Source organism: Astatotilapia calliptera, chromosome 2, assembly GCF_900246225.1.
Source record: "Astatotilapia calliptera chromosome 2, fAstCal1.2, whole genome shotgun sequence".
Classification (NCBI taxonomy): domain Eukaryota; kingdom Metazoa; phylum Chordata; class Actinopteri; order Cichliformes; family Cichlidae; genus Astatotilapia; species Astatotilapia calliptera.
Genome location: NC_039303.1, coordinates 29053365 through 29078165, shown reverse-complemented (window position 1 = coordinate 29078165; position 24801 = coordinate 29053365). Strand labels below are relative to the sequence as shown.

The 24801-nt window shown below is 40.3% G+C and overlaps 3 protein-coding genes across 3 annotated transcripts; all 3 read right to left on the bottom strand.

Moving 5' to 3' along the window:
* Positions 1-2779: 2779 nt before the first annotated feature.
* LOC113029448 (neuronal acetylcholine receptor subunit alpha-9-II) lies at positions 2780-8325 on the bottom strand. Its single transcript, XM_026180308.1, has 6 exons — positions 8026-8325; positions 7580-7725; positions 5666-5820; positions 5231-5411; positions 4531-4882; positions 2780-3746 (listed from the first exon to the last, which is right to left on the bottom strand). The coding sequence occupies exons 1-6, from the start codon at positions 8063-8065 to the stop codon at positions 2974-2976; spliced, it is 1647 nt and encodes a 548-aa protein (XP_026036093.1). The 5' UTR covers positions 8066-8325; the 3' UTR covers positions 2780-2973.
* A 1688-nt stretch (positions 8326-10013) lies between these two features.
* ube2ka (ubiquitin-conjugating enzyme E2Ka (UBC1 homolog, yeast)) lies at positions 10014-16218 on the bottom strand. The gene is made up of 7 exons (XM_026193046.1): positions 15832-16218; positions 15156-15249; positions 14939-14997; positions 14736-14818; positions 14315-14414; positions 11528-11656; positions 10014-11428 (listed from the first exon to the last, which is right to left on the bottom strand). The coding sequence occupies exons 1-7, from the start codon at positions 15892-15894 to the stop codon at positions 11354-11356; spliced, it is 603 nt and encodes a 200-aa protein (XP_026048831.1). The 5' UTR covers positions 15895-16218; the 3' UTR covers positions 10014-11353.
* A 925-nt stretch (positions 16219-17143) lies between these two features.
* On the bottom strand, positions 17144-23528 carry klb (klotho beta). The gene is made up of 6 exons (XM_026193034.1): positions 22569-23528; positions 21254-21767; positions 20877-21145; positions 20519-20775; positions 19418-20349; positions 17144-19031 (listed from the first exon to the last, which is right to left on the bottom strand). Exons 1-6 carry the CDS (start codon positions 23322-23324, stop codon positions 18610-18612), a joined length of 3150 nt encoding a protein of 1049 aa, XP_026048819.1. The 5' UTR covers positions 23325-23528; the 3' UTR covers positions 17144-18609.
* Positions 23529-24801: the final 1273 nt, after the last annotated feature.

Below are 24801 nucleotides of genomic sequence, written 5' to 3'. Positions count from 1 at the left end.
CAGCTGACAATGCCCCAAAAATGCACCAGATGGGTCACAAGTAACATGTCAGCATTGTCTACATTCAACTGATCGCTTTCTCTGCACTCCGGTTCAAACACTGTGGCCAAAGGTCATGAACATCCATCAGAGATCGTCAGCCTCAGCATCCCTCCCTGCCCATTCATCCAGGGAGCTGTCTATACTTCAAAGAAGACAGGAGTCTACACCATTCATTTTTATAGCTCTGACAATAACCAAGAGGACCATTGTATTTAAATGCAATGACAGAATCCATTTTTTTCTATGACACACTAAATCTGACTCTACTGAGAGCACGTCCAAGTTTACAACACCTCACAATTATTAAACATTTTAAGAGACATTACTGTAATTTACCCAGAACAGATCCTCCCTGCTACACACAAATACAATAAATAAAAGTATCCTCCTTTTTTTTTTCCAAAAGTCGCCCATACAGGATGTAAACTGCTAATTGTATTTGTGGGGTATTTGGTCTTTTGTAATTCCTTTGATGTAAACGATGAATTTACATCAAAGATTAATGATTAACATTTATTATATGTCATTACTGAGCCCTGTGATAAGACTAATGACCGGTACAGGGTGTACCCTGCCTCTCGCTCTGTGACAGGCTTCAGCTCCCTCCTCAACTCTGAAATGGATAAGTAAAAGAAAATCGATGGATGGATGGATTTATGTGTGTAATTTGTGTAAAGCTCTATTAAACAGAAATGGTGCAGTCTTTAAAATGCATTAGATGCATAAAGGCTTTTGTAAAGTGTCTCAAAGTAGTACAAAATGCCATGAAAGCAGTTACTTTTCACTGGTGAAATAACCGTATCACAGTGATCCTTATTTTTGTATTTCTGTTGTTTTGTACAAAACAACCTAAAGATAAATAATGCTTTCAAGTGAAATTGTGCCAGGCTCTTGGTAATTTCCCAAGCATTGTTTCCCAGAGTGCCTGAGCTTCTGAGCCTGCCCAGATTACATGGTTCACCTCTCTCTCCGCTTCACCATGACAATCACTTTGGAGAGGTGGAGGGAAAAAACACAACACTATCTCACCATCTCCATCAAATTCTGTCAAACAGAGCCCACAGAACAATCAAAAGTTATGCCACCTACTGCTAAAACCTTTTTACTTAGAAAATTAATTTAATTATTAGCCTCCAGGTCAAATAAAATTAATGAACTGGTTACAGAATGGAAGTGAGTGAGACACAGAGCTATAGCCACTTGCCATACTCTACCCCAGAGTACCAGAGGAATGAATACTCTCCAAATATTTTTTGCCTCCTCTCAGTAGTGAAGTTATGTGAGCGGGTCTCTGTAGAAGATGAAAAATGAGTGGGGATGCTTCTGAGCTGCAGATCTTGTACACTTCTGTTGCCACATGCAGCTTCAAACAGTAAGCTTTGGGGCATCCACCACCACTACAATGGTATGCGGGAAGTGAGCGCCCTCTACTGTGAGCTTAAGGTAATGTGAAATTAAAGAATACGACTCATTTTTCTTCATATTTGCAGCTCTTAGCAGGAATAATGAAAACTTATGAGAATGCATACGAAGAAGAAGCAGCCATCATTTACACGCCTAAATAAGTATATCACAGTGTAATTTTACTAAAGTGCAAGTTTATTTCAAAGTGTTGGCCCAAGGCTCTAATGTTGTCCAAAGTTATTAAAACATATCAGTGGGCATTCATTGTGCCAGTTGACATAATGCATCGCTGCATTCAGCTTGAGTGTTGTAGTGTGTATTTTAATTTCATCCCTGAACTGAAACAAACTAGGACATTTATAAAGTAAACTGAGATAGACCAGTTATTGCTTTGAGGAAGTATTAAACTATAGAATTGCCATAATACGTCTTCTATTTATTATGGTGAGAACTCTGGGAGACTATTTCCATGTAAAATGTAGTATGAGTAACTGTATTGTTCAGCAAAAATGCAAATAATTTCAATTATACAAGGCTCAGAAAATGAATACAATTATTTGCATTCAACCTCTTATTGATTGCTTTTCATTTTTCCTGCATTCCTTTTGCCCTAACCTCTTTTATTTCTTCCTTTTCTACTTGGCTTTCCAGTGTTCAGGCATGCACACACACACAAACACATTCACTTGACTTTCAAAGTTAAAGGGATGGGCCTTCGGGAGAACGGGGGTGTCAGAGTGCGCACATTGTGTTACATAATTGATGCTCCATATTACCTTACATCCTGACGGCCCTGGCTGTGCTACAAACAAAGCTTGCTCATTAACTATTCACTGGATGATTTTGAACAGAAAAATGATTCTGCCGATCAGGAGCTAGCACTGGCGCTGCGTCTCTCGGCCCCAGGCGTCTGATTACACAGTTGTGAATAAGACATGTGCTGTCTCCACCGGTCATATTTTAACTTGACAGCTGATCCCCTCAAATGTATTCAATGGTCAAATGATGAAGTACTCCTACATCAAAGGTATGATTGATGGAGGCTGTAGCGAGCTACACATTGAGATGCTATAGACTGTATAGCTGACAAAGTAGTAAAATCGAATGTATTAACGAGATGAAGTAAACTGAAAGCAATGAGTTATGAACTGTGGTTTCAATAGATCTGTTATTTGGCATTGCCTGCACATACTGAATGTGTCATGATCTGGCTTATTTTGTTGCGTTTTAGATCAACAACAAAAAACTTATATCACTATGTACAGTACATGAAATCATTATGTGTTGAAGACATAATAGGTTAAACATATTTTTAAAGGTAAGGAATGCAGAGTGGCTTGAATGCGTGTGGACAAAACAATGAATGACAGCTGAAATTTGTTTTTTCGATGATTAATAAAGAAAAGCTGGAAAGTTCACATATGTTTGATTGTCCCATTTGTTTAGAAAAAAAGGGAAAATAGTCCCAATTGACCTTCTGTATAAATATGCAAATTTTAAAAAAAAATCTGTAGAACCACAGTTTGGTCATGGTGCCTTACCGATGATGAGGATGCTCATGAGGAAAACCATGATAAAGAAAATCCACATGAAGAATCTGTCCATGACCTTAGCTATCTTTTTCCATTCTGCCCCCTTGGCGCACGTGGCTCTCTGCTCTCTAAAACAGTTTGCTATGTACTCAACATTGCGCACTAGCTTAGTGTCCATACCAGCGAAGCCACTGCCATGGGTGCAGAAGACACAGGGGCCAAAGGTTACAGTGGGACCCTGAGGTAGAGGCTTTTTATCCTCAGGGCAGCAGGGAATCTTCTGGTCCTCAGAACAATACAGCACCTTATGGTCTTCTTTATAGTAGTCGTTTATCTGAATTTTACCATTAGAGCTTTCATACTTTCCGGGTTCAAAAGTAGATATGTGGGCGCTCTCATCTCTGGTGATGTGGTGCTGAACTCTTGGATATTGCTGCAGCTTGGAGCTCTGGGATCTGGGATACTTGTCGCTATGCCGGTCCTCTCGGCTACTTTGCCTACCAGGTTTACCATTTGAATGAATGTGAGTGTTGAACTGCTGGTGACGGACTTCATCCTGGGTGGAGCGAGAAGACGAAGACGAGGCAGAGGCACAGTTCTCACCCACTTCATAAACAAAACAAATCTTTGACATGTAGTCAATGATGAGGACTTTTGCCCAGTGTGGAACTGGTTTGGCCTCCACACCACAGAAGTGAATGTTCATGATGAAGATGGTGAGAGATGTGGAGGCTGTGACCATTGTCATAGTGGCGATATAGTACTTCCCTGTGTAACAGGAAGGAACAAAAAACAGATGGAAGACAAGTCCATGACCATTAACACACTGTAGGTACTAGAAGGTGGCCCGACATCATTATTAAACCCTATGGATTAGCATTGGGATGTCACTCAAGTTCATATGCATATGAAAGCAGACGAGCAAATACTTTTTGTTCACATTTAAAAATTTCCAACTCCAGGTCAGATTATAGGGTGTGCTATAAATATTTGGACATGTTCGTCCTGTAACATATGGAATGTCATCTTCTCCAGCATGTACACCTGCCTCTCATTCAGTGTCTGCCCCTGTGACCCTTAAAGGTGTAACCTTGTGCTATGCTACATTGCTACATAGATAAATATGGCCCAAGTTTTAACAGTAAAATTCCTAAGGGTACCTTTAATTTGAAAACTAAAAACATACCAATGCATCACTAGATCATAGGTCATTTTTGGACCATGGTCAATGGTCAATGGTAACTTTATTGTCCCTGATGGGAAATTGATTCGCAGTATGTCAAAACAAACAACAAACATACAACCAACACATCACGTACACTCATTAAAAAAATACTATAATATAATATAAGCCTGATAAAACAACCTAGATATTCCATCGAAAAAAGTGCAATGTGCAATGGCAACAACACTTACAATTTAGTGTTGTTAATTATGCATGCCTGTACGATTTCTGGTATATTTTTTTTAATAATAGAGTGACAGAAACATAAACCATGCAACAAAAACAAGTTATTAAATATATTTCTAAAAAAAAACAAAACCTTCTTACCTATGAGAGGCACACTTTCTGAGGGCGGCATGCTCTCAGCCACCATGAGCTGGAACACCGTTAAAGCTAGAAGAACTGTCACCCCCAGGGAAACCTTTTCCCCAGAGTCTGCAGGCAGATAGAAGCCCAGAGGGGCCAAAAAGGAGATGAGGAAGCAGGGGAGGAGGAGGTTGAAGATGTAAAAGGAGGAGCGACGCTGCAGGAGTACTGTATAGGTGATGTCTGGATACGGGTCAGAGCAACAACCATACATTATTACATTCTTGGTGGCCGGCATTCCACGGCACTCCCACTCAACATTTTCCACAAAGTCTGACAGGTCACCGCTGTCCATGCCCATAATGATGTCTACCTGGAAATAGAGGGGAGGGACACATTTACTGAGAAAAACGTTATGTATACGTATACACAGATGAATGATGACAAATACAATGAGCAATGTGTACCTGATCTACATGTCAAAAAGGTCAATCTCAGTTACTCTCTGATCTAACACAGAGGCCAGAGTCACAGCAAGAGCTGGGTCTTGTGTTATTTAACCATTTTAAGTGGCCTGGTAAATTTAGGTGACCCAGATTGCCACTATCCTGAAAGGAAATGTAAGCTACACAGACTCAATATGGGTTTATCCTCCACAGCATGTTGTTCCATCTACATTTTGTTAAACAAGGTATGGTAGATGGGCAGTATTTCTCCAGACCTGGTTGCCATTGTAAGTCCAGGAACCAAAGGTGAGGTTACACTCCTGGCTGTCAAAGGGGAAGTAGGAGACGTCCACCACGCAGGAGCTTTTGGTGATGGCAGGAGCATCCCAGGTTATCTCCCCATTGTAGCGCAGCCTCACGTTGGTGTCCATGGGCCCAGAGAAATCATCATCAGCTCTAGAGGAGGAAAACAAGTTGAGACTAACTGGCAAGTCATGTGTGTGATTTGGTTAAACAGTGGTCAGATTCAGCGTCTTCTGTTGCTAATTGCTAGTATTTATAATCTCACAAGTAGTCTTTAAAGATAACCATGTAGTCTTTAAACATTGTGAATAAACGTTATATTGAATTATAATATAAGAGACATTAATGGCAGCAAGAAGATTTGTCCACATTCTGCATTCCTGGAAAATTCATCTATGTGAGCATACTTATTATACAGGACGAGGTCAGGCCTCCACACCAGGCTGCTAGGGATGTGGATCACATCCAGTCCATCATAGTCCTCCTTATTCCACTTCAGGTAAGCGTCATGCCACGTCTGCCTAATCCACAGGTAGGCAATCAGCACCTGGTTCCTTTCATCCTACGGTCACAGTCATACTAGTCACAAAAAAGGACCTGCAAATGTATGCAAACACAAACTAGCATGCAACCGTTTTGGTGCCTCTGGGAGAATTTGTTTTTGATTACTTTAAGTGTGAAGATATTAAAAAAAACACACACACACACACAATGATCCCTGCAGCTCATAATGCTAAATTAAATGTTATTGCACTGATCATTTCAATTTATAATTTATACTACATGAAAATAATAAGAAACTGACAGAAAAAAGAGGAACTGTGGTATTTGCCTCATTGACGTATATCACACCTTGCAGAAACTTTATTGCCAGCTTCTTCATTTAGAAATTCTCTATTATAGTTCCACATTGCTTAGAGCTCTGGGATATTTTTAGACCATGTGACATAGTGCATGCTTGCAATCTGCAAGAATGACATGACCACTGATGGTCATGTCATGGCAGTTGTGAAAAACACCAGCTACAGCTTGTTTTTCCTTTAGTAGTTTGTGGTGAGTTTTGAGGCCTGTTTATGGTTACCGTCCTCTGACAGGATATGGCCTTATTTTAGTTTTATATTTTTGACTCTTGCAGCGTGTGCATATTGCTGTCATATAACCCAAAGCCTAACATTAAATACTTCCTCTATTTTTCCATCAAAGATACCTTTGATAACTTTGAATTTCTCTCAGCATCTTCACTCGGATGCTTAGAAGAACTAATTGTTGATGAGTGGTTACAGTTACCAGTTAACACTAGACTCCCAATGTCAAATCCACAACTGCTAAAAACTTTTAAGGTCTATAAGAGGTTATGACTTTCTGCACATGCCTCAGTTACTGTGTCTTATAACTGTATATCTACACACAACAGACAGTAAGAAAAAAATCCCTCTTGATCTTCTCGGTTCACTGCTCATCAACACCAGGTGGACAAACACAAAGCCTCACAGTGGCTGAAATCCAGACCCGTCTGTCAATATCAGGTGGATGAGCACAGTACAGGAGGTTGGGGGAACACATAACCGCTTTGGTAACAGGACACTCCAGGGTGCACACACACTCATTTGCTGTCTGGCTCGCATCCGTTTCTTCCAAAGTATGACAGAGTGACGACAACAAATGCCCAGATATTATATGGAAACATTACATTCAGCAGCTGGTTTTGTGTCTTCAACTACGCACGCCCAAACCCACACTCACTCCACAGTGAATTAGCAATTCACTGTGGAGTGAGTGACGCAGCACTGAACCCAAACGGGAACCTGACCCAGCCGTGTAAGCCACCAGCCGGTCGATTTGTACAATAGGAGGTCATGGACAACGTTAAGAATAAAAGGTCTGTTCACCTCCATGTTTTCCTTCATGCTGGGCTCAGTGTCAAGTTAAAAAACTCAGTTCTTCGCATTTGCATGTTTTCTGCTAAATCGATGTCAGTTTTACTGCAGTGTGGCTAATGTATTGGCCAATACATTATATGCCAACTATTGACTGCACAGTAATGCTGTAAGCAGAACACGCTATTCGTGATTACCACATATTATTCAACATACATAAATCAGATGCTGATGCCCCGTTTGTGTGCATAAATCACCTTAACCACTAAAACAGAAAGTGTATTTTTACGTTTCTGCAGCTAGACTATTTAAAAGAAATGCTATGACTCTCAGTGAGGTGTTTAATTTTAGTCGTGGACATAATTAACCTCTTCCATTTATAACTCGCCTTTAACCAGAATGCGTCGCACACGAACCAAGACTTGCTGATGAGAGAGCACGCACCATGTCTTTGATTTGAGAGAGGGTGACCTGCAGGGTGACGTTGAGGGCTCTGTCTGTGTCATCCACAGGCCGCAGGGCACTGGAGTAGTTCTCCATCAAATCATTCAGGAGTTTCTGGGCATAGTGACCCTGAGCAGAGTGAATCACTGAGAGGAGACACAAGTGGTCATCTGTCAACATGCAGGAGGTTAAATTAGCTCCTTCTAGTCACAAATGATTGGTTTACTTTTTCTTGCCATTTGTTAAAACAATACATTTTAAGGCCACGTGAAGAAAATATTTTAAACTATTATAGGTGGTAAAAGTGCAAGCATTTGTGACTTTATACAGTTATGAAAAATAATGTAAACCTGAGTTAAATGATATAATCTAGTCTAATGAATTAAAAGCAAAATGGAGAGGTCTCTTTTTTTCCCCAAAGGAAGACAGGCTTAAGTTTGACTCACCTTTGGGAAGCAGCATCACCAGAAAGATTATTGGGAACATTGCTAGCAAGCCTCTTGGTAACTAATAACTCCAAAGAAGAAATTAAAGGTGGCCTCGACAAGTAATCTAACAGTTCTTGGTTTCATTCCTCAAGATCTACATGATGAGCATTCAACCCCAGTTGAACTCAGATGCAGATAGCAGCGAGCTGTTTCCTCTGGCCGTCTTTGCTGTAAGGCCAGCTCCTAATGTTTGGCAGGGGAGGCAGCATGTCTGCTGACTGAGACACGGAATAAAACTCCAGCTATCACATAGCAGCAGCAGATCAAGAGAAACAGGATGCCCACGAATCATCGCCTCGCCACACAAGGGGCTATTCGCCTGTGAAGTCAGGTGGGGTACTGGTCTGCTCCTGCAACATGCTGCTGTTATGTCAACGGAGGAAAGATGGGAATTTGAAATTCAGGGGATTGTAAATCTATCATTCAATCAAGCAAAGTACAGATTGGCAGCAAATCATTGAAATTAATGAAAGGCATAATGAAAAAGTGAGAAGTAGCATTTTTTCAACTGGAATCGACTTCATAAAAAATGAACATTTCATATCAGCTAAAGTAGAACCTAAAGTAGCAGGTTTTGTAAGGCCCAGGCTTTTAAATAGGAAAGGCATACTCATTTTAATTTAAACAATTATTTACAATACAAATATAAAAATACATTTTTCATCATTAATTAGAGAAAAATATGTATGTTTATTATAACACTCCTGAAATGCTTGTGATTGGGGTGCTGTTAGTGTGCATCTATTCCCCACAATTAACAAAGTGTCACCTTTCACTTTACAGCTGAGGGATTTCCTTTAGCTTCATATATCACACTGGTAATGTCTTATTGGAATTTGATGCAATATGGCCCTTTTCCAGAAAGATGGCAGCCACACAAAGCACAGCACAGGGCTTTTATACACCACGAAAAGAAACCCCTGCAGTTTCTGCTGAAAGTACATGCTCACAGTGGAAACACTACTCTTAACTCGCTGAAACGCCGCGTCAGGATGTTAAAAGCTGTGCGCTTTAGTTTTGCCATGATAAAATATTTAATAAGGCCTTTTGCTTCCCATGCACCTGAATATTACACCGATCATCATCTATGGCAGAACGACTGACAGAAAGTGACGCAGCTGCGGTGAAATCAGCTGCTTTGAACCCTTCAGGACTTTAATAAGGCAGCGAGTTACTTTATTTTGTGTCATTTTAATAACACAATGATTATCTCAGTGCCATTACCTGAGCCAGGAAGCTTACTATTTCGGTGTCACGTATTCAGATTAGAGCGGCTCCGTCGATTAGGGGATGTTATAAAAAGTTCCAGATGGTAGATGCGAGAGACACGTCAGCTTTTAATGAAAGGATAGAAAATGAGCTTTGGCTATTTAGGATGCCTGAGGCTGGTTTACTGTGCAGTGAAGGCTGTACAGTTAAATCTACAATATCCCCTTTGGATTACAATACAAATATCAGAGGTTGCTTTTTTTCTTGTCTTTGTGGTGCAAATGTGCAGACTGAAACAGCCCTCAGATTACTGCCAGGGTTTCTTGGATAGGTTCAACATGGCACAACATGGTACCAAGCAGGCCACCTGTTATCTGCACTATGAAAAAGAGGCTCTGAATATTATCAGAATTCCGGCATCCTTTTGCTCGTTGAAGATCTGACTGCACAGAAAATTTACCTTCTTGAGCAAGGACAAATGATCTATAATACTAATGCCCAAAACACTGAAAATTGAATTTCAGTATGGAACTTGAATCCCTGTAATTACATTTCTATTATATGACATTAGTATAGCAATTTTAGTGGCTCAGTCTAGTTTTTATTCAAATTCACACAAAGCAAAAGAAATGTTCAAAATGCCACAAATGATTGAAAAAAATCCATTAAAACTGAACTTCACATTACTGTCAAGTGGTGTGCGTGAGAGAGGCAACACAGAAAGGACAGAGGGTGGATTAATTTACACAGACTTCAATATTTTATTTACAGATGAATCATTGACATTTTATCTGTTGGCCTAGGTAGGTTGATGCTATATTTTTCTATCATTTTGAACCATTTTTTTTTTTTTATCCAGACTTGTGACAGGTTGTGTTACTGCTGAATGCGTTTATTTTCTCTCCGTTTAAAAACAAGAATCAAAATGTATTCCTGTAGAAGTCATATCCAAATAAAACACGATTTTTTTCTTAAAAAAAAAAAAAAAATGTGGGGGTAAAGGAAGAAAGGAAGTAAGCCAAGTGAAGAACAGGTTGTGAGGACAGTAACTGAAGATTGCCTGGATTTTGGGTCAATTGCCAACAGCTTAAGAGGGTGAAACATGGCATGAAAATGAATATGGCTACTGTGTGAACACCTTTTGACACTTGATGAACTGATTTCTAGAACACGGAATAAGCTGATGCACGCATTCTGCATTTACTTTGTTGCATTTTGTGACTTTCCCCTCAATTTTATGTCCAATTAAAGCACTGTTATTGCCCTGAAAACTCCCACAATATAACAAATATGTCTATGATTGTAATTAGATACTTCCAGTAACTTATTCGCAAAATCCTAATATTACACCTAAAATTATAAATTCTCTGTTCAGCAATCTATGCTGTTAGAAATGACGCCAACATTACTAAGTTTTTATTTTGGGATAGTGAAGGGATTAAGGTATGGTTTGGAAACAGTGCAAGAAAGTTTTGACTGAGTCTCCAATTGAAAAGTTCAAAATCTCAGCTTAATCCTTGTCCAGAAAAAACAGCCCAAAAGTGCGTTAAATCAGGACCAGGTCCAAAAGAGCCCCTCCCCTAAATGGCTTGACTCTCTCCCACCAAAGTTTTCACAAATTAAAGTAAAATGCACTGCATAGGCAAGGATAAGCTGCTGTCAGCTGCTTCTTGCACAGAGCCAGTAAGAGCTGGGAGATTGGCGGATGTGGGCGGGGTCTTAAGTCTGGCATTTGCTTCAAAGGTGGTGAGGTGTGATTGAATTTCTGATTGTAGCTCTGAGTGGAATGTTGAATGAATTCAGAAACCAGAGATAAGAGCTCACAGAGCGGCTGATTGGAGTGTTGTACAGCAGATGGTGACGTGTGCAGATGAGAGATGAAACACAGAGGGGATAAAGGTGGGGCTGGAGAAGAGGGCGAGTGTAGATGTGAGGAGTCCACTTTAAAACAGAGGGTACATTAAGGGAAGAGACGCCTTCAGACAGTGGGAATTCGAGAGAGAGAGAGAGAGAGGATGTGTTTGGTAGGAAGGAGAGATTGGGATTAAGTGGAAGATGAAGGAGGTGCCAGAAGTACTCAGTTACTGAGCAGCAGCTCTGTCGCCGTCTCCACATCCCAGGATTTCGACGACAATGCCACTATTACTGCATTCTGCGGAGGAAAACAAAACCAGTCACACATGCTGATTTATTCTGCGAGAGTTTCACATCGCGATTCAAAGCAGGAGAGACAAGATTTCGAGACGCTTACTTTTTCAAAGCCCATGGCACAGAGTTTGTCTATTTTGCGTGTGTACTCCGGACTGGAGACGGGAGCGCCTGCGTAGACGTGAGACCAGAGTCTCGCTGTCTGTTTAAACATCTCTGGATTCTGCTTGTACTGCGCGGTAAAAACAAATGGAAAAAACAGCTTTACATTTGAATTAAAATAATGCACACCACCCTCCATAACAGAAACTCTTGTATATAGGTCATCAATGCCAAGAGAAGAATTATCTAGATTTGAAACATTTAAAAAGCACCATGTTGGCATTGTGTTAAGAAATTAAATATTCAGTGTCACAATTAACATATATTTTGGGGCAAGTGCTATAGTCACTCTTCTGTACACAACAAATTACTAACATGATAATTCAGGGCCAGAGGAAGTGGTAGAGCTGTACTTTGCCAGGTAGCCAATTCTGCCAAGCGCTCCGTTTCCATGCTGTGTAGGCATTATTCAGCTGAAATTTAGAGTGTAGATTTCTCATCACTATAAACTATTAACAACGAAGCTGCTAAGTGAATAAGACATTAGACGCAGGTTCCTGTTAATACAATTTCTTTTCTTTCTTTTTTGGGGTGGGGGGGGGGGGGGGGGGATTGGAAACTTTTGGTAATACCCAACAATGGTGAGGACATTTATCTCTTGCTCTCTAGAGGATCTGTATCAATACTTGCAAAAATGCATTTTCAGCATTTACCTCAAACAGCAAGAAAACAACTTCTCTTTGAAGCTAATCCAACTAACATGTAGAGGATTGTTGCTGGTGAGGAGAGCCAGGTCCCTAGCTATGAAGTTTCAGTTTCTAAAGTCGATTTAGGTTAGCAGAAGTATGATCAGGATGCTTGTCCTTTTAGGTGTGTGTACTGACAATCACCAAGTTATGTCTCCCAGGGCCACCAGCATAATCATTTGCCATCAGCTCTGCTTACTAGACTTCTTTCTCTGCCAGTTCCACTTCCTCAAAATTGAAGGTTAAGCACCTCTATCAAAATAGAAGCATTCAAGTATGCACCACAGTGCAAAGGTGAAGGAGGCAGGAATGTAGTCATGATGAAGCAGCGCAGTATGTCACGCTTTTTTCAAGCAATACAATAATTCTAATCTCATGAATAAAATCGAAAAAAAAAAACAAAAAACAAAACAAGACCACAAACTTCACGTCTGGTGAATGTTAAAACATGATTATTATTGAAATCGTTTGATGCAATTGTGGCTGGTAGATGGGTCGGGTAATAAAATACATATAGGGAGCGCATTCATATCCCTTTAACGCGCTTTGACGAGTCACCTATCCCACATGGTAATATGATTCTTTAAAGTTTACCCAGATGCACTTTAGAAGTTTTCTTTAGTCATAAACAATTTCAGGGAACTGATACTTCCGTTACTGTACATCACAGAAATTAATCTTTGCCATTGAAACTGGTGTACTATAAGAGACGATCAACTTTGAAACGCTTTTTAGTGTAAACTTAAAAAAGAAAAACTCACTGTTGTGATATACATATCAAAAACGTTTATACCACTCCTCTTATTTAACCTCATTTCATTACTTTGTTTCTCATTGGAGTGCATTTTGTTCACCAAAGGATAAATTAACTGTACAAGTGATTAGTAACAGTAGGTTTAGTAATGTGCTCAGAGTAGGATTGCATTTGTTAACTAGAAAAGCTATTAACTATAAAACTGGAATAGCTGGTGAAGGAACATACCTTCCAAAGATTATAGGCTGGATGCCATTGCTACACTGATTACTAGAAAATGAAATCTTTTAAAATAAAAAGACAAGACACTGCCCACTAACCTCTCACAGGATCGCAGGATAATGCATTTCCTACACTTAAAAAATAACTGCGATCAACTTTGAAGGGATCAACTGCCAAGTTTTACAGGGTTTGGCTGCTATTTTCCGTGTATGGGAAGAATAAAAGTATTTGATACAAAGCCAAAATAATGTAAAGTCCAAGGGCTTGGGAGGCCTTTTTTCCCCTCCTTTTCTCTAAAAAATCCCAGTAAATTACAGAGTATTAGGGCCACATTAAGAAAATACCATTTTGAGAAAAAACAAAGCCTATATGTGGAGATTAGAGCATGGCTGCTATACCCTCTACAAGGTGGATTAGAGAGTTAGTGAAATCATATTACAGAATCAGTTACACAAAATTTTATTTCAGCACATAAACAAAAAGAAATCTGCACATTTTGACTTTTTCTGGATACAATTTCATTTCTTCTTAAAATTTTGACTGTATTCCCAAAATGATCATGTTTTATAATACTCTGTTTTTGGTAGCAAACTTTATTTACTATGACAACCAAAAAAGAAACTAAACCTACATGCAGTATTGGTATACCACTGAACATTGCTCAACCAGTAAGAAAACACCAAACTGTGTCTTTGAGGGAAGAATCCAGGGCTTCAAACTGTAAAGCTAACACAAGTGGCTAAAAACAAAACTGATATATTCTGAACACACTCTCCACTGCAAGTGATCAGAAGGTGCAGAATCAACCAGGCCTCAAAGTACGTAGCTAAATAGTTAAATAGAACGCTACAAAATTACACAATGACCCCACATTTTTTCAATTTTCAGTATAAATAACATACTGCATATATATCAGCCAAATTACAGCAATACTGTAGTACTGTTAGTCACTATGAGGCACGTCTGTAGTATGGTATACATGTGAATACATATTTAGTAACAATTGCTAGTAGAGATGCATCATGTTCAAGCAGGAAAAGAAGTGAAAACATAAATACACACCCACCTGATTAGCTACCACAGCATCCTGTGGATCATCTGGTTCTGCGGCTGCCAGTAAGGCTTGTAATGACAAGAGAACTGTCCTCAGTGTCATAGCTGCCGCCCTGAAATGACATGCATGCAGTTTTTAAAGCAACCACTATTCATAGTACCTATACACCGTGGCCTCTGACACTTGCAAGTTTTCTTAGAAGGCCTAAATATTATGACTAAAAAAAAAAATGCATTAAACAATCTTTTATTTAATCCTATTTATATCTAGTCATTTTCCCTAAATTACCATCCAAAAGCTTTGTGCTAATTTCAACTGTTGATCATGTAGGCATTAGAAGCAACCTGCAGTTGGCCTTAAATTTCACAAAATATTTCATAATGGATGTCTGACAGATGAAGAATGTCAAGAATCTTGGAGCACATTTACTCACCACTGGTCTTTAAGAATGTCCAGACATATTGCACCTGTGACTGAGCTGATATTGGGATGCCAGATCTTCGTGATAAACCGAACCTGAGATGAGAAAAACGCAGAAGAAAAGCATTGCTGGATTCTTACAGTAAATGAGAACTTCTGAGGGGAATACTTTCAAGAGTATTTCATACTGTATGAGAAGGAGACATTGAGCCCTACCTTGGGTGGATTGAATGGATACGTCTCTGGGATTTTAATTTCTAGTTGATATCTACCTCCTGGAAGAAAATATGGGGATATCATACAGAACAATTCAAGCATTTAAAGAGTTTGGCAGACTTCAGGATCAACCTTTTCTCAGTGATGATAAATATCACAAAAGTTATGCAACCATGTATTCACGAGAGCCGAGAGCGTGTCCCCCAAAGCTCCTCACCTTCATATGGCGTGTCAGGTGGCCCTGCTATCTCTCCTTTAAGTTCTGTGAAGTTTTCGTCCACCAGGTCCACCTTTATCTGGTTTTTGCTAGTCTGAAAGGTGGAAAACCAAATGTGCGTTATGGCTTAAGTAGAAAAGGAAAACGCAAGGTGTTAAGTCACCAAATATAAAACAAGACTATGCAGCACAAGTTAACACCCCCCACAGGCGTTAACTAAAGTTGATCAACTTGTTGCGCAAATCCTTTGGATTTAGGTTTGATATACACACTAATCTAAATAGGGAAGAGCTTGTACAGGGTAAATGTGCAAAGAACACCTTCAATAAAACATGCGGACACCACCTTACACTCTTTGCTATGGCTATCCCGATTAGCTTTACCATCACAGAAGGCATGGTAAGCTACCGAGTACTGCTAGCAACAAGAAGTTGTGGATGATTTAATGCGGTCATGCTTCCAAATTGGAGCAAAAGTTAATTTCTTGGCTTTATCTTCCACGCTGTGGTGTATTAATAACTATCGGCGAGGCTGCTAGCTCAAGCTAGCAGTTCGGTGATTAGCAGTCTGACAGCTGAGCCAGCGACGCGTCACTCTCATTCAGCCCCCGCAGTCACGGAAAGAGGAAAGAAAAGAATTAAAGCCACAGCTTCGAGTGGCAAACATGACAACCCACCTCTTCACTTTTAAGCACTTCCTTGAATTCCCGTTTTATCCTCTGAACTGCGATGTTAGCCATGGCTCACCCGTGTTCCCGTCCGGCTTGGGCCTCGTCGCCGTCCGACCTGACTAACGTAAGCTAAAGCTAGCTTGCTCTGCCTACAGTACCTTTGCACGTTTTAAATACACTCTGAAAAATAACAACAGGAAGGCTGCTGGCCGCCGAGCGCCGTCAGTCCTCGCTATTTATACAAAGTTATAATTCGCCAAAATGTCTCAACGTCTGTCTGTCATCTCAAATGTATAAGAACACAATGGTTGGGGCTACTGAAAACATTTTAATACCAAACTGCATGCAGTCTGGAGGAGAGGGGTCATGTGATCAGTATTGCCATCCCGAATCCCTTCTGCTATTGGTTCATCGGCTTACAATGAATATATTAGGGTGTCCGTGGGGGGCATGCATTTACGGTTACATTTAATCAGTAAAATGTGATAACTTCCTTTTAGTCAAAATTGACAACTCTGCTGTTGATAACTATTACTGTTAAAGCACCACATGCAGTATGAAAACTGCCTCTAACACATTACAGAAATGAGGAGGTGTTTTCATCTGATGATCAGAGCAAAGCTCTTATGCATTTTGGCGACACAAACATATGCGTAGAAAAAGTGTAGAAAGAATAAAAAACAAAAATGAAACAACTAAAAGGCCACTGTGGCCATTCAGATGTGATCCTGCTTAGCTGTATTCTAATTCTGCTTTTAGAGTTAGTGGGAAGAAATCCTAAGGATATCAAATTGTGTCAGGAATTAGAATCTCTTAACATTTGGCTTGAGGAAAATAAGCTGTCACTTCATCTGAGGAAGACCGAAAATATTCTTTTTACTAATAACTCAAAACTTAACAAAGTTATAAACCAATCAGTCAAATGTAACTTGTTTGAAATGAGCCCAACGAATAGTCCAAAGTACCTAGGACCATAATTTATCAGAGACAAGATCGTTACATCTTTTATTTTTTTAAAAAAAGAAGTGATTTTTATATAGGAACATTAAAAAAATATATGTTTATTAATGAGAAGGAAAATGCTATGCTCCGTTTTGGTCAAATCGGACTTTCATTATATCTTCAGAAAAGAGTCAAAACCCAGTTAAAATCAGATCAAAATTAACTACTATGTTATAGTCTTAAATATCTGCATCAGCAAACCTTTACAGACTAACATGGCTAAATGCTGTAATCAGGGTGGAATACTTATCTTTAATCTTCATGTATAATATTGTATATGTATGTATATATATAATAACACCAAAAGTACCCCACTGTGCTTTTGTGACTTTTTTGTCAGTTAAACTGCGCTGTGCAGCAATCAGACACAAACCCCATTCTGTAGCCACACTGCTTTATCACAGGACACACATGAGAAATATGCATGTTTTTTTAAACAAATAACAGAGAAGTGTTTCATAGTGTTTCATCATACCTGCAAACAGTCACACTAGGGGGCATCATTGCCCCATGAACATCCAGTCTATGAAAAAAACATGTTATAATAAATGCCTTTGTTGTCTTATGAAAAGAAAGCCACTTTTATAAAACTGATTGGTGATTTGAGATCATGTTTTTATTAGATTTTATTGTTATGAGATGTTTTGCACTGGTATGTTTTCTCATATTTGTTTATTATAAAACATAGAGCTGACGTAATCACTTACGTAAGGTTATAAAAAACTCACACATGCCCTAGCTTCTCACTGCAACAGTCATTAAATCTGTTGCCATTTTACAGTCTTTTAAATATGTAGAAACAATAAAACAAAATAGCTTCACAAAAACAATTCTGAAAATATTGGGATGTTGTGTAAAATGTAAATAAAAACAGAATGCAATGATTTGGCAATATCCGACATTTAAACTGAGACACTTTACAATTTTGTGAAAATGCAACAAGTCCCAAAAAGTTGGGAGAGTGACAACAAAAGGCCGGAAAAATAAGTGGTACCACTAAGAAACAGGTAGAGAAACATGATACAACTGTTTAACTTCATTGGCAACAGTTAAGTAACATGACTGGATATAAAAAGAACATCTTAAAGTGGCAGTTTCTCAGAAGTAAAAATGGGTAGAAGTTCACCACTCTGGAAAAGAACTGTGATTACAAATTGTGGCACAATTTCAGAATATTTTTCCTCAAGGTAAAATACAGAAAGTTTTGAATATCTACTGATCTATACTACATATCATCAAAAGATTCAGAAAATTTGGAGAAATCCCTATGTGCAAGAGACAAGACCCGTGATCTTCACATATCCAATAGTATCGTATTGTTGTCAGCTCTCAGTTTAAAAAGCCTGCATCTCATATGGTATGAAAGTGTATTAGTGCGTATGGAAAAGTACCATCAAACAAGAAAGGTATATACAGTTTTATGGCAACATATGATCCCGTCCAGATGACGTCAGGCCTTGCATATTTCAGCAAGACAATGCTATATCAGACATGAATGGGACAATATTCCTCTCCTAAATGATGAACAGCTGGTCTTCTCGATTTCTAGATCTTAATGGACTGTTAAATATTTAATATATTTCCTGTGCTCTGCTGTGAATAAAACTTATGAGATTTGCAAATCATTGCATTCTGCTTTTATTTACATTTTACACAACTAATCACACATTCGTCACATGAGCAGAAACAGACACAAATGGAGCGTACACAAGTCGTTGCCCTTCCCAGTCAGTGAGCCACAGGGTTTTTTATGACACACGAATGAGTCAGTCTTTCCTAGTGTTATCGCTTTACACCAGGTGGACACAAACACACTCCTTCCTTTCTTCTCCTCCTGCTCAACCCAACTTTCGCTTTTCCTCTGCCATGTCTTTGGTTTCTTTTGGTGACTATGACAAAAACCACTAGCGCTGCCAGCATTGCAGCTGTTATTAGGAGGCACCCCCCAAAAACCAGCATTGCTTTGTTTGTGAACATCCATGCGCATATAGAGCAAGGCTCATGCAGCTCGCTAAACCTGCAGGGCTGCACTGAGTCATTGTTAGGGGATCCGCTGAGAGCAATGATTTCTCTGTACACATTAATGGAGGCTTTGGCTTTGGATTGGTGTTGGGCTGAGGTGAAGAGGCCATACTGCGGTACGTGTCGATCTTGGAGTTTCCACACGTAGAAGCCGTGCAAGTTGACTCCATCAAGATGGTAAGCTGCAAAGAAATAGAAATATAACAACAGAAAAGTAAGATGAATACTTTATCTAAAAAACACGGCTTTTATTGTGTTAGAAAACTACACTGCTTCCATGTGCAAATACAGGTGAGTCATAAAGGGCAGTGCCATAAAGGGCAATATGGCCTTTATGGCACTGTTTGTCCTCGTCCCTCGTTTCTGCTTTTATGGTTTTCATGGTTTCTCAGTATATAAAGCTTTTTATAGTAGGAAGCAATAAGGTCATTAAGCCTGTATCACATGTGGAACTGTATCTCTGTCTCAACATCCTGAACACTGCAGACTCTATTTTGATTCTTGCCAAATATTGTTACACAACACATCCTAGACTGAGGTAGAAAATTGTCTAAAATGTTTGCCCTACCTTTGAGTGCCTCCTGCAGGTAACTCCTTAGGTAGTGTTGCCGGAGTTTATCCTCAACAGGAGCCTGATCGTCAATCCCACTCCCGGTGACAATGATAGGTATAGCTCCATCATACCTCTGGCTAACCCACTTTAGCATCTTACGCAAGCCCCACGGCACAATAGCTTGCCGCAGGCTAGAAGAGGGCCATGTTGGATCAGAAAGAATCAGACAGTCATGATCAGGAGGTGGTTTCTGCTGAAAACTGTCCTGTGTGTGGGAACGCGGGGAGACCAAACGGGTAGTAAAATGGTTTAGTGCGATAAAACTCAAGGCCCCTCTCAGTTCCTCTCTCTCAGTCTCAGTAAAATTAGGAAGAGGAGATCCAGGAAGGCCCATTACTCGAGCTCTCTCTTCTAGATACGTTCTCATTTCTTGTGGGTAGTCCCCCATGTTGTGCTTCTCCTCACGTCTAGTCCCCAACAATGGGTCTAAGAAGCGACCAAGTTCAAACAGAAGGAATCTTTCAGCTGCCACTGTGTGTGACTCCAGGAAGGGGTTAGCAGGTTTGGCCCAGTCAGCATGTAGTGCTAACGATACCAGTCCTTGCTGTTGACTGTAATGTTCCTTCTCATATAACCTCCAGGCTTTTGCATGAGCCAGAAGAAGGTTATGAGCTGCCAGATGCTTGTCTTCCCCACTCGAATAAACGTCTACAAGTCTGTTTGGCTCATTAATAGTGATCCAGTTCTGAACCCAGGGACCCAGCTCCTGGTAACAAAGTGCTGCATATTCCTGAAAAGCGTTCACTGTGCTGTAATTGAGCCAACCACCTGAGGCATGCAGCGGCACAGGTAAACCCAGATTTGGAGATCGGTGTGTTGGGTAATAAATAACCACAAGAGCCTCGAGATCCCGCTTCTTGAGTTCGGTCACGATACAGCGGTAGTATCTTTGTAAAAGTAAAGAGTGTAGACACAGAGAGACTGATTCAGGCAAAGTAAGTGCGTATGAACTCGAAATTGCTCTGTCAATAACCGGGGTGTGACTCAGGTAAAGTTACAGGTATAACATGAATTGTGTTATTTGAATTGTCACTGTGTGTGTGTGCGCATCTTTACCTCAGAGCTTCTGTGTTTACATTAGAGAGGTCTCCTTGGGGTAAAATCAGAGACCAGTTTAGAGCGAAGCGATAGTGAGATGCCCTTGTCGATTCCAGCAGGTTAAGATGATCACGGATAGCCAAATAGTCTGTGCACTGTGCTCGCCTGGTCTGGAGCTTCACCCCTGGGACCTGATGCAACGATCCGTCACCTGTCAAGTTCCAACTGTACAAATGAGGGTCAGTAAACTGTGGGGAGAAAGGGTAGAAGTTGACCTACAAAAACAAAACAAAACAATACAATTAAAATGTGTTCTTTAGGCGTCCGGAGCATTATTGAACATCTTCCATAGCTGATAATCATAAAGTCATGTTACCTGTAAAGTGGAGTCTGCAATACCCCAGTGAAAGTTGCAGGGGAAATAGCCTTTCACCTCTTGCGAGGTTTCATCACTTGGGAAGCCATTATCATTAACTATTTCTCTGTAGTACTGAGCGGTGCTCTTGGGGCTCCTAGTTCTGTTTGGTTGGCTGAAGTCCACATAAAAAAGGCCTCGTCTAATACTATACCCATAATTCCACTCAAATCCATCCACTAAAGACCAGGCCATGTATCCAAACACCCGTACACCGTCAAGGTTAATGGCTATGAAAGAAAACAAAGTAATAATAGAGTAAGATAGACAAATGTTTGTGTCTCAATGACTTTATTGTCTAACTCATATTTATTTGTTCTTCCCAGCGTTCTGCTTACCTCGCAAGACTTGGTTGATAAAGCTTTTCATCAGATAGATGCCCACTGTGTCTTCCTTTCCTACAGTGGCTTCAGAGAACCAGCCTCCCTCAGCTACTAAGACACTTGGATTCCCATATTCCAACTTTATCCAGCCCAGGAGTCGTCTTAGGTCTGGAGTCACCGTCTGCCCGTAGCTGATTACACTCTGCCCCAAACGGAGGTTGTTAGGCCCAAAGGATAGGGCGAAAAAGTCAGCTGTCTTCTGCACCCAGAGCTTCTCTTCAGGGGTGAATGCTGGCAGAAGAGCCCCAAGCTTGGTTTTTAAAGAGACTGGGTAGTCCCCATCACCAAAGATGGGACTGGCAAACCAGCCCAGTGCTGCCTCTATTGACTCCTGACAGAGCTCAGCACTTGCATCAATGGCTTTGCCTCTTTGAGGTTCCACCCAGTGGGAGCCCAAAACAATGGACACTTTACCCTTCTGAGTTGTGCGGAAGTTGGCGTTGTAGGCATGCCATGCTTTAGCGTGAGCCTGGAAATAACAGCAGACACATTAGTGTGATGTTTTTAGTTTTGTTGTTTTTTTTCCTGAACATATTCACTGTAAAATAAACTTATTTGACTCAGCAAAATTTACTGTGTCTCTATGAAAAGCACAGGTATACATAACATAGTTAATTCTGGATAAGGAGAGGGAAAATGAGAGATAAGAGAGTAATTATGAAAACAATTACATATAAATGGTTATTTTATTTGAATTTTTTTTGGTTTTGTTTGCTCACTGGGCGCTGCAGGTACACCATCTGTGCTTCTTTGCGTAAACTGAAAGTGATTATTAATGAGGCATGTCTCCCCGACTTCCTGACACACACCATTTTTCTCCAGTAGACAAGTGCTGATGTGGTGGACTTTGACCGCAGTGTCTCTTTAACTGTCATGTTTATCACAAGCCAATCAATATAAATAAAATTGACGAGTCATCAAGGAGATAAAACAAAAAAACAAAACAAAGCAAGCAGCCAGGTTTTGCACTTGTTTGCACTAGTTTTATACGCCCTGACCAATTTGATTGTATTAAAATGAAATATCAGGGCTTTCTTGCTTCACTGTCCTCTGACCTAAAATCACTCGAGCAATATACAGATTCACTGTCTATCGTAAAATGATAAAGCTGTGAGAGTTCAAAGTTTACACAGTTTGTGTATGTGTGTAACTGGAGATATTCTTCATATCGCTGGCGTTGCAACCAAAACAGATGAGGAACACGAAGAGTAAAAATTACATACTTGTGAGAAATTTGACAAAATCTGCTAGGTCCCCATGTGTAACTGACCTTTATCAGATTGTGTGCCACAGTAAGAGAGGTGGCAGGTCCCCCTTTTTCTCCAGGAGCATGGACTCCTGTCCCGTATCCCTGTACAGCCACCAGGTAGGGATTATGCATTGTGAGCCAATACCTAACACGACTCCCAAAAGTGTGGAAACAAAAAGTAGCATACTCCTCGAAAAGTTCCACCACAGTTTCGTTCTTCCAGCCTCCATAATCCTCTTGCAGCACCTGTGGCAGGTCCCAGTGATGGAGAGTGACGATGGGCTCAATTTTCTTTTCCAGAAGCCTCTCTATGAGGTAGCTGTAATGCTTCACAGTAGCAGTATTGGGCTGACCTCTGGCATTTCCATCAGGAAAGAGTCTGGGCCAGGAGAGAGAAAAAGAGTATGACCTTACACCTAGATACTCCAATGCTTTCACATCTTCTTCCCATCTGTTGTAGCTGTCACTTGCCACATTGGCAGCCTCTCTGTCCAAGCTGCCACTGACAGAGGAGTGGGTGAAACTGTCCCAAATTGAGGCACCTTTCCCATTCTGGTTCCAGGCTCCTTCTGTCTGGAAAGCAGAAGTTCCAGAGCCCCAGAGGAAGCCTAGAGGGAAGGTGTCATGTAGAAAAGATTGCCCTTTGAGTGTGGGATCCGGTTTGGGCTGCTGCCAAATATCCCTGCCCTTCCCAAGAGAGCAGGTTGCCTTGTTCCAAGAATATAAGGAAAACAGGAGAGAAGACAAGAGGAAGTGACATTTGGGCTGGTTCAGCATACTGAAGGTTTCTACCTTGATTCCAAAATCCACCTTAATGAGACAGCTGATGTCAGTCCGTCAGCGCACGTTTGAAAATAATGCATTCCTTTATGACTGATAAGAGATCCATAATGTGGGTGAAGAAGAGGCTGAAGTGATCAAAGCGAGCAGAGTGGAACATTTGAAGCTTCGAGGTTTTGCGCTCTCCATCTGACACCCTGCGTCCCTATCTCTCACTCCCAGTGTACTTCTGCTCCCACTCAACCCCTCCCTACCACATAACGTTCACACATACAAAGGTTGACTCATGTCCTCACATACTTGTTTTACTACCGAGGCCATTCCGGCTCATTAATTTAACCCGTCCTTCAAAAAGCGCTTGATTATTCTTGGATCTCAGCCAAATTAATAAAAATAAATAAATAAAGAGTCATAATTCAACACAGCTAATAAAGATAATAGTGAGCTATCTTTCAAAGGGTGCATAGAGACTGACTCAGAGCTCTCAGGCACATGCTGATTGCTGTAAAGAACATTTGTGTCAATAATTAGCTTGTACTCTGATCTTAGCTTCATAAGAAAGACTTACTGCACATTACAAACACACACACTGTATTTTGTAATCACTTGCATTAGGGGATTTCAGCTTTCTAACAAATCAGCAACGGCACATTTTGACACATTTATTAAATAAGAGATAATCTTACACTGTGACGCTGAAAAAACAGGCTGTTTTCTGTTTTCTTACAGCCAGAAGCTTCTAATCACATCAGTGTTCTTTTAGGATTTGATCAAACTGTGCCAGGTGGGATTAGTGACACTGGCTTATAAGACAATATTCAATTAAGCTCCACTTGCTGTATGCGTAGCAGTCGCTGACCCAAGGCAAGATTAGCACTGTCAGGCTAGAAACACTGCTGGGAAGAAGGTTCATGCATATGTGTGTGTGTGTGTGTGTGTGTGTGTCTGTGTGTCTGTCTGTCTGTACATACACATAGCTTCCCTATCACAATAAAAAGCCATTTTAAAAGAAACCCTTTCTCATCATCCTTCATTAACACAGTGTCTAGAGTAAACAACACAGTGGACCTGAAGCCACTCTGCCTCAAGGCATTAGTGCGATAAGTCAATTGAGTTGGAAAATGTTCATGTACTACCCAGGTGACCTCGGTGTGGTCGCTATGATACAAGAGAGCTACCTCAGAAACACTGTAGTTTAGCCTTCTCATTCATACTTTTCACAACATAGTAGAACAAACTAAAGATACAGTATACTCATGGCATTGCTTAGTAAAGGCCCATTTCATTGATTTTTAGAATATTTTAAAATCAGTTCATGTTTCTCAAACTACAGACCAACGTCTTTTAGGGTGCCAAAACAAAAAACAAAACAAAATCTGAAGTATTAGTTTGCTTAAAACAATAACGTAAACTAAATCCAAGGAACTGATTTCATTACTTTCACTAGCTCCGCTTATTTATACATTTTTATCAC

Coding starts and splice junctions, on each gene's coding strand:
- ube2ka (XM_026193046.1), bottom strand. CDS start 15,894: ATGGCTAACATCGCAGTTCAGAGGATAAAACGGGAATTCAAGGAAGTG. Junction 15,250..15,831: donor AAGTGCTTAAAAGTGAAGAG/GTGGGTTGTCAT, acceptor TCCACCTTTCAG/ACTAGCAAAAACCAGATAAA. Junction 14,998..15,155: donor ACCTGACACGCCATATGAAG/GTGAGGAGCTTT, acceptor ATTTTCTTCCAG/GAGGTAGATATCAACTAGAA.
- klb (XM_026193034.1), bottom strand. CDS start 23,324: ATGCTGAACCAGCCCAAATGTCACTTCCTCTTGTCTTCTCTCCTGTTT. Junction 21,768..22,568: donor TGGCACACAATCTGATAAAG/GTCAGTTACACA, acceptor TGTTATTTCCAG/GCTCACGCTAAAGCATGGCA. Junction 21,146..21,253: donor TATCAACCAAGTCTTGCGAG/GTAAGCAGAACG, acceptor TTTCTTTCATAG/CCATTAACCTTGACGGTGTA.
- LOC113029448 (XM_026180308.1), bottom strand. CDS start 8,065: ATGTTCCCAATAATCTTTCTGGTGATGCTGCTTCCCAAAG. Junction 5,821..7,579: donor TCTCTCAAATCAAAGACATG/GTGCGTGCTCTC, acceptor CTGTGACCGTAG/GATGAAAGGAACCAGGTGCT. Junction 5,412..5,665: donor GACCTCGTCCTGTATAATAA/GTATGCTCACAT, acceptor TTCCTCCTCTAG/AGCTGATGATGATTTCTCTG.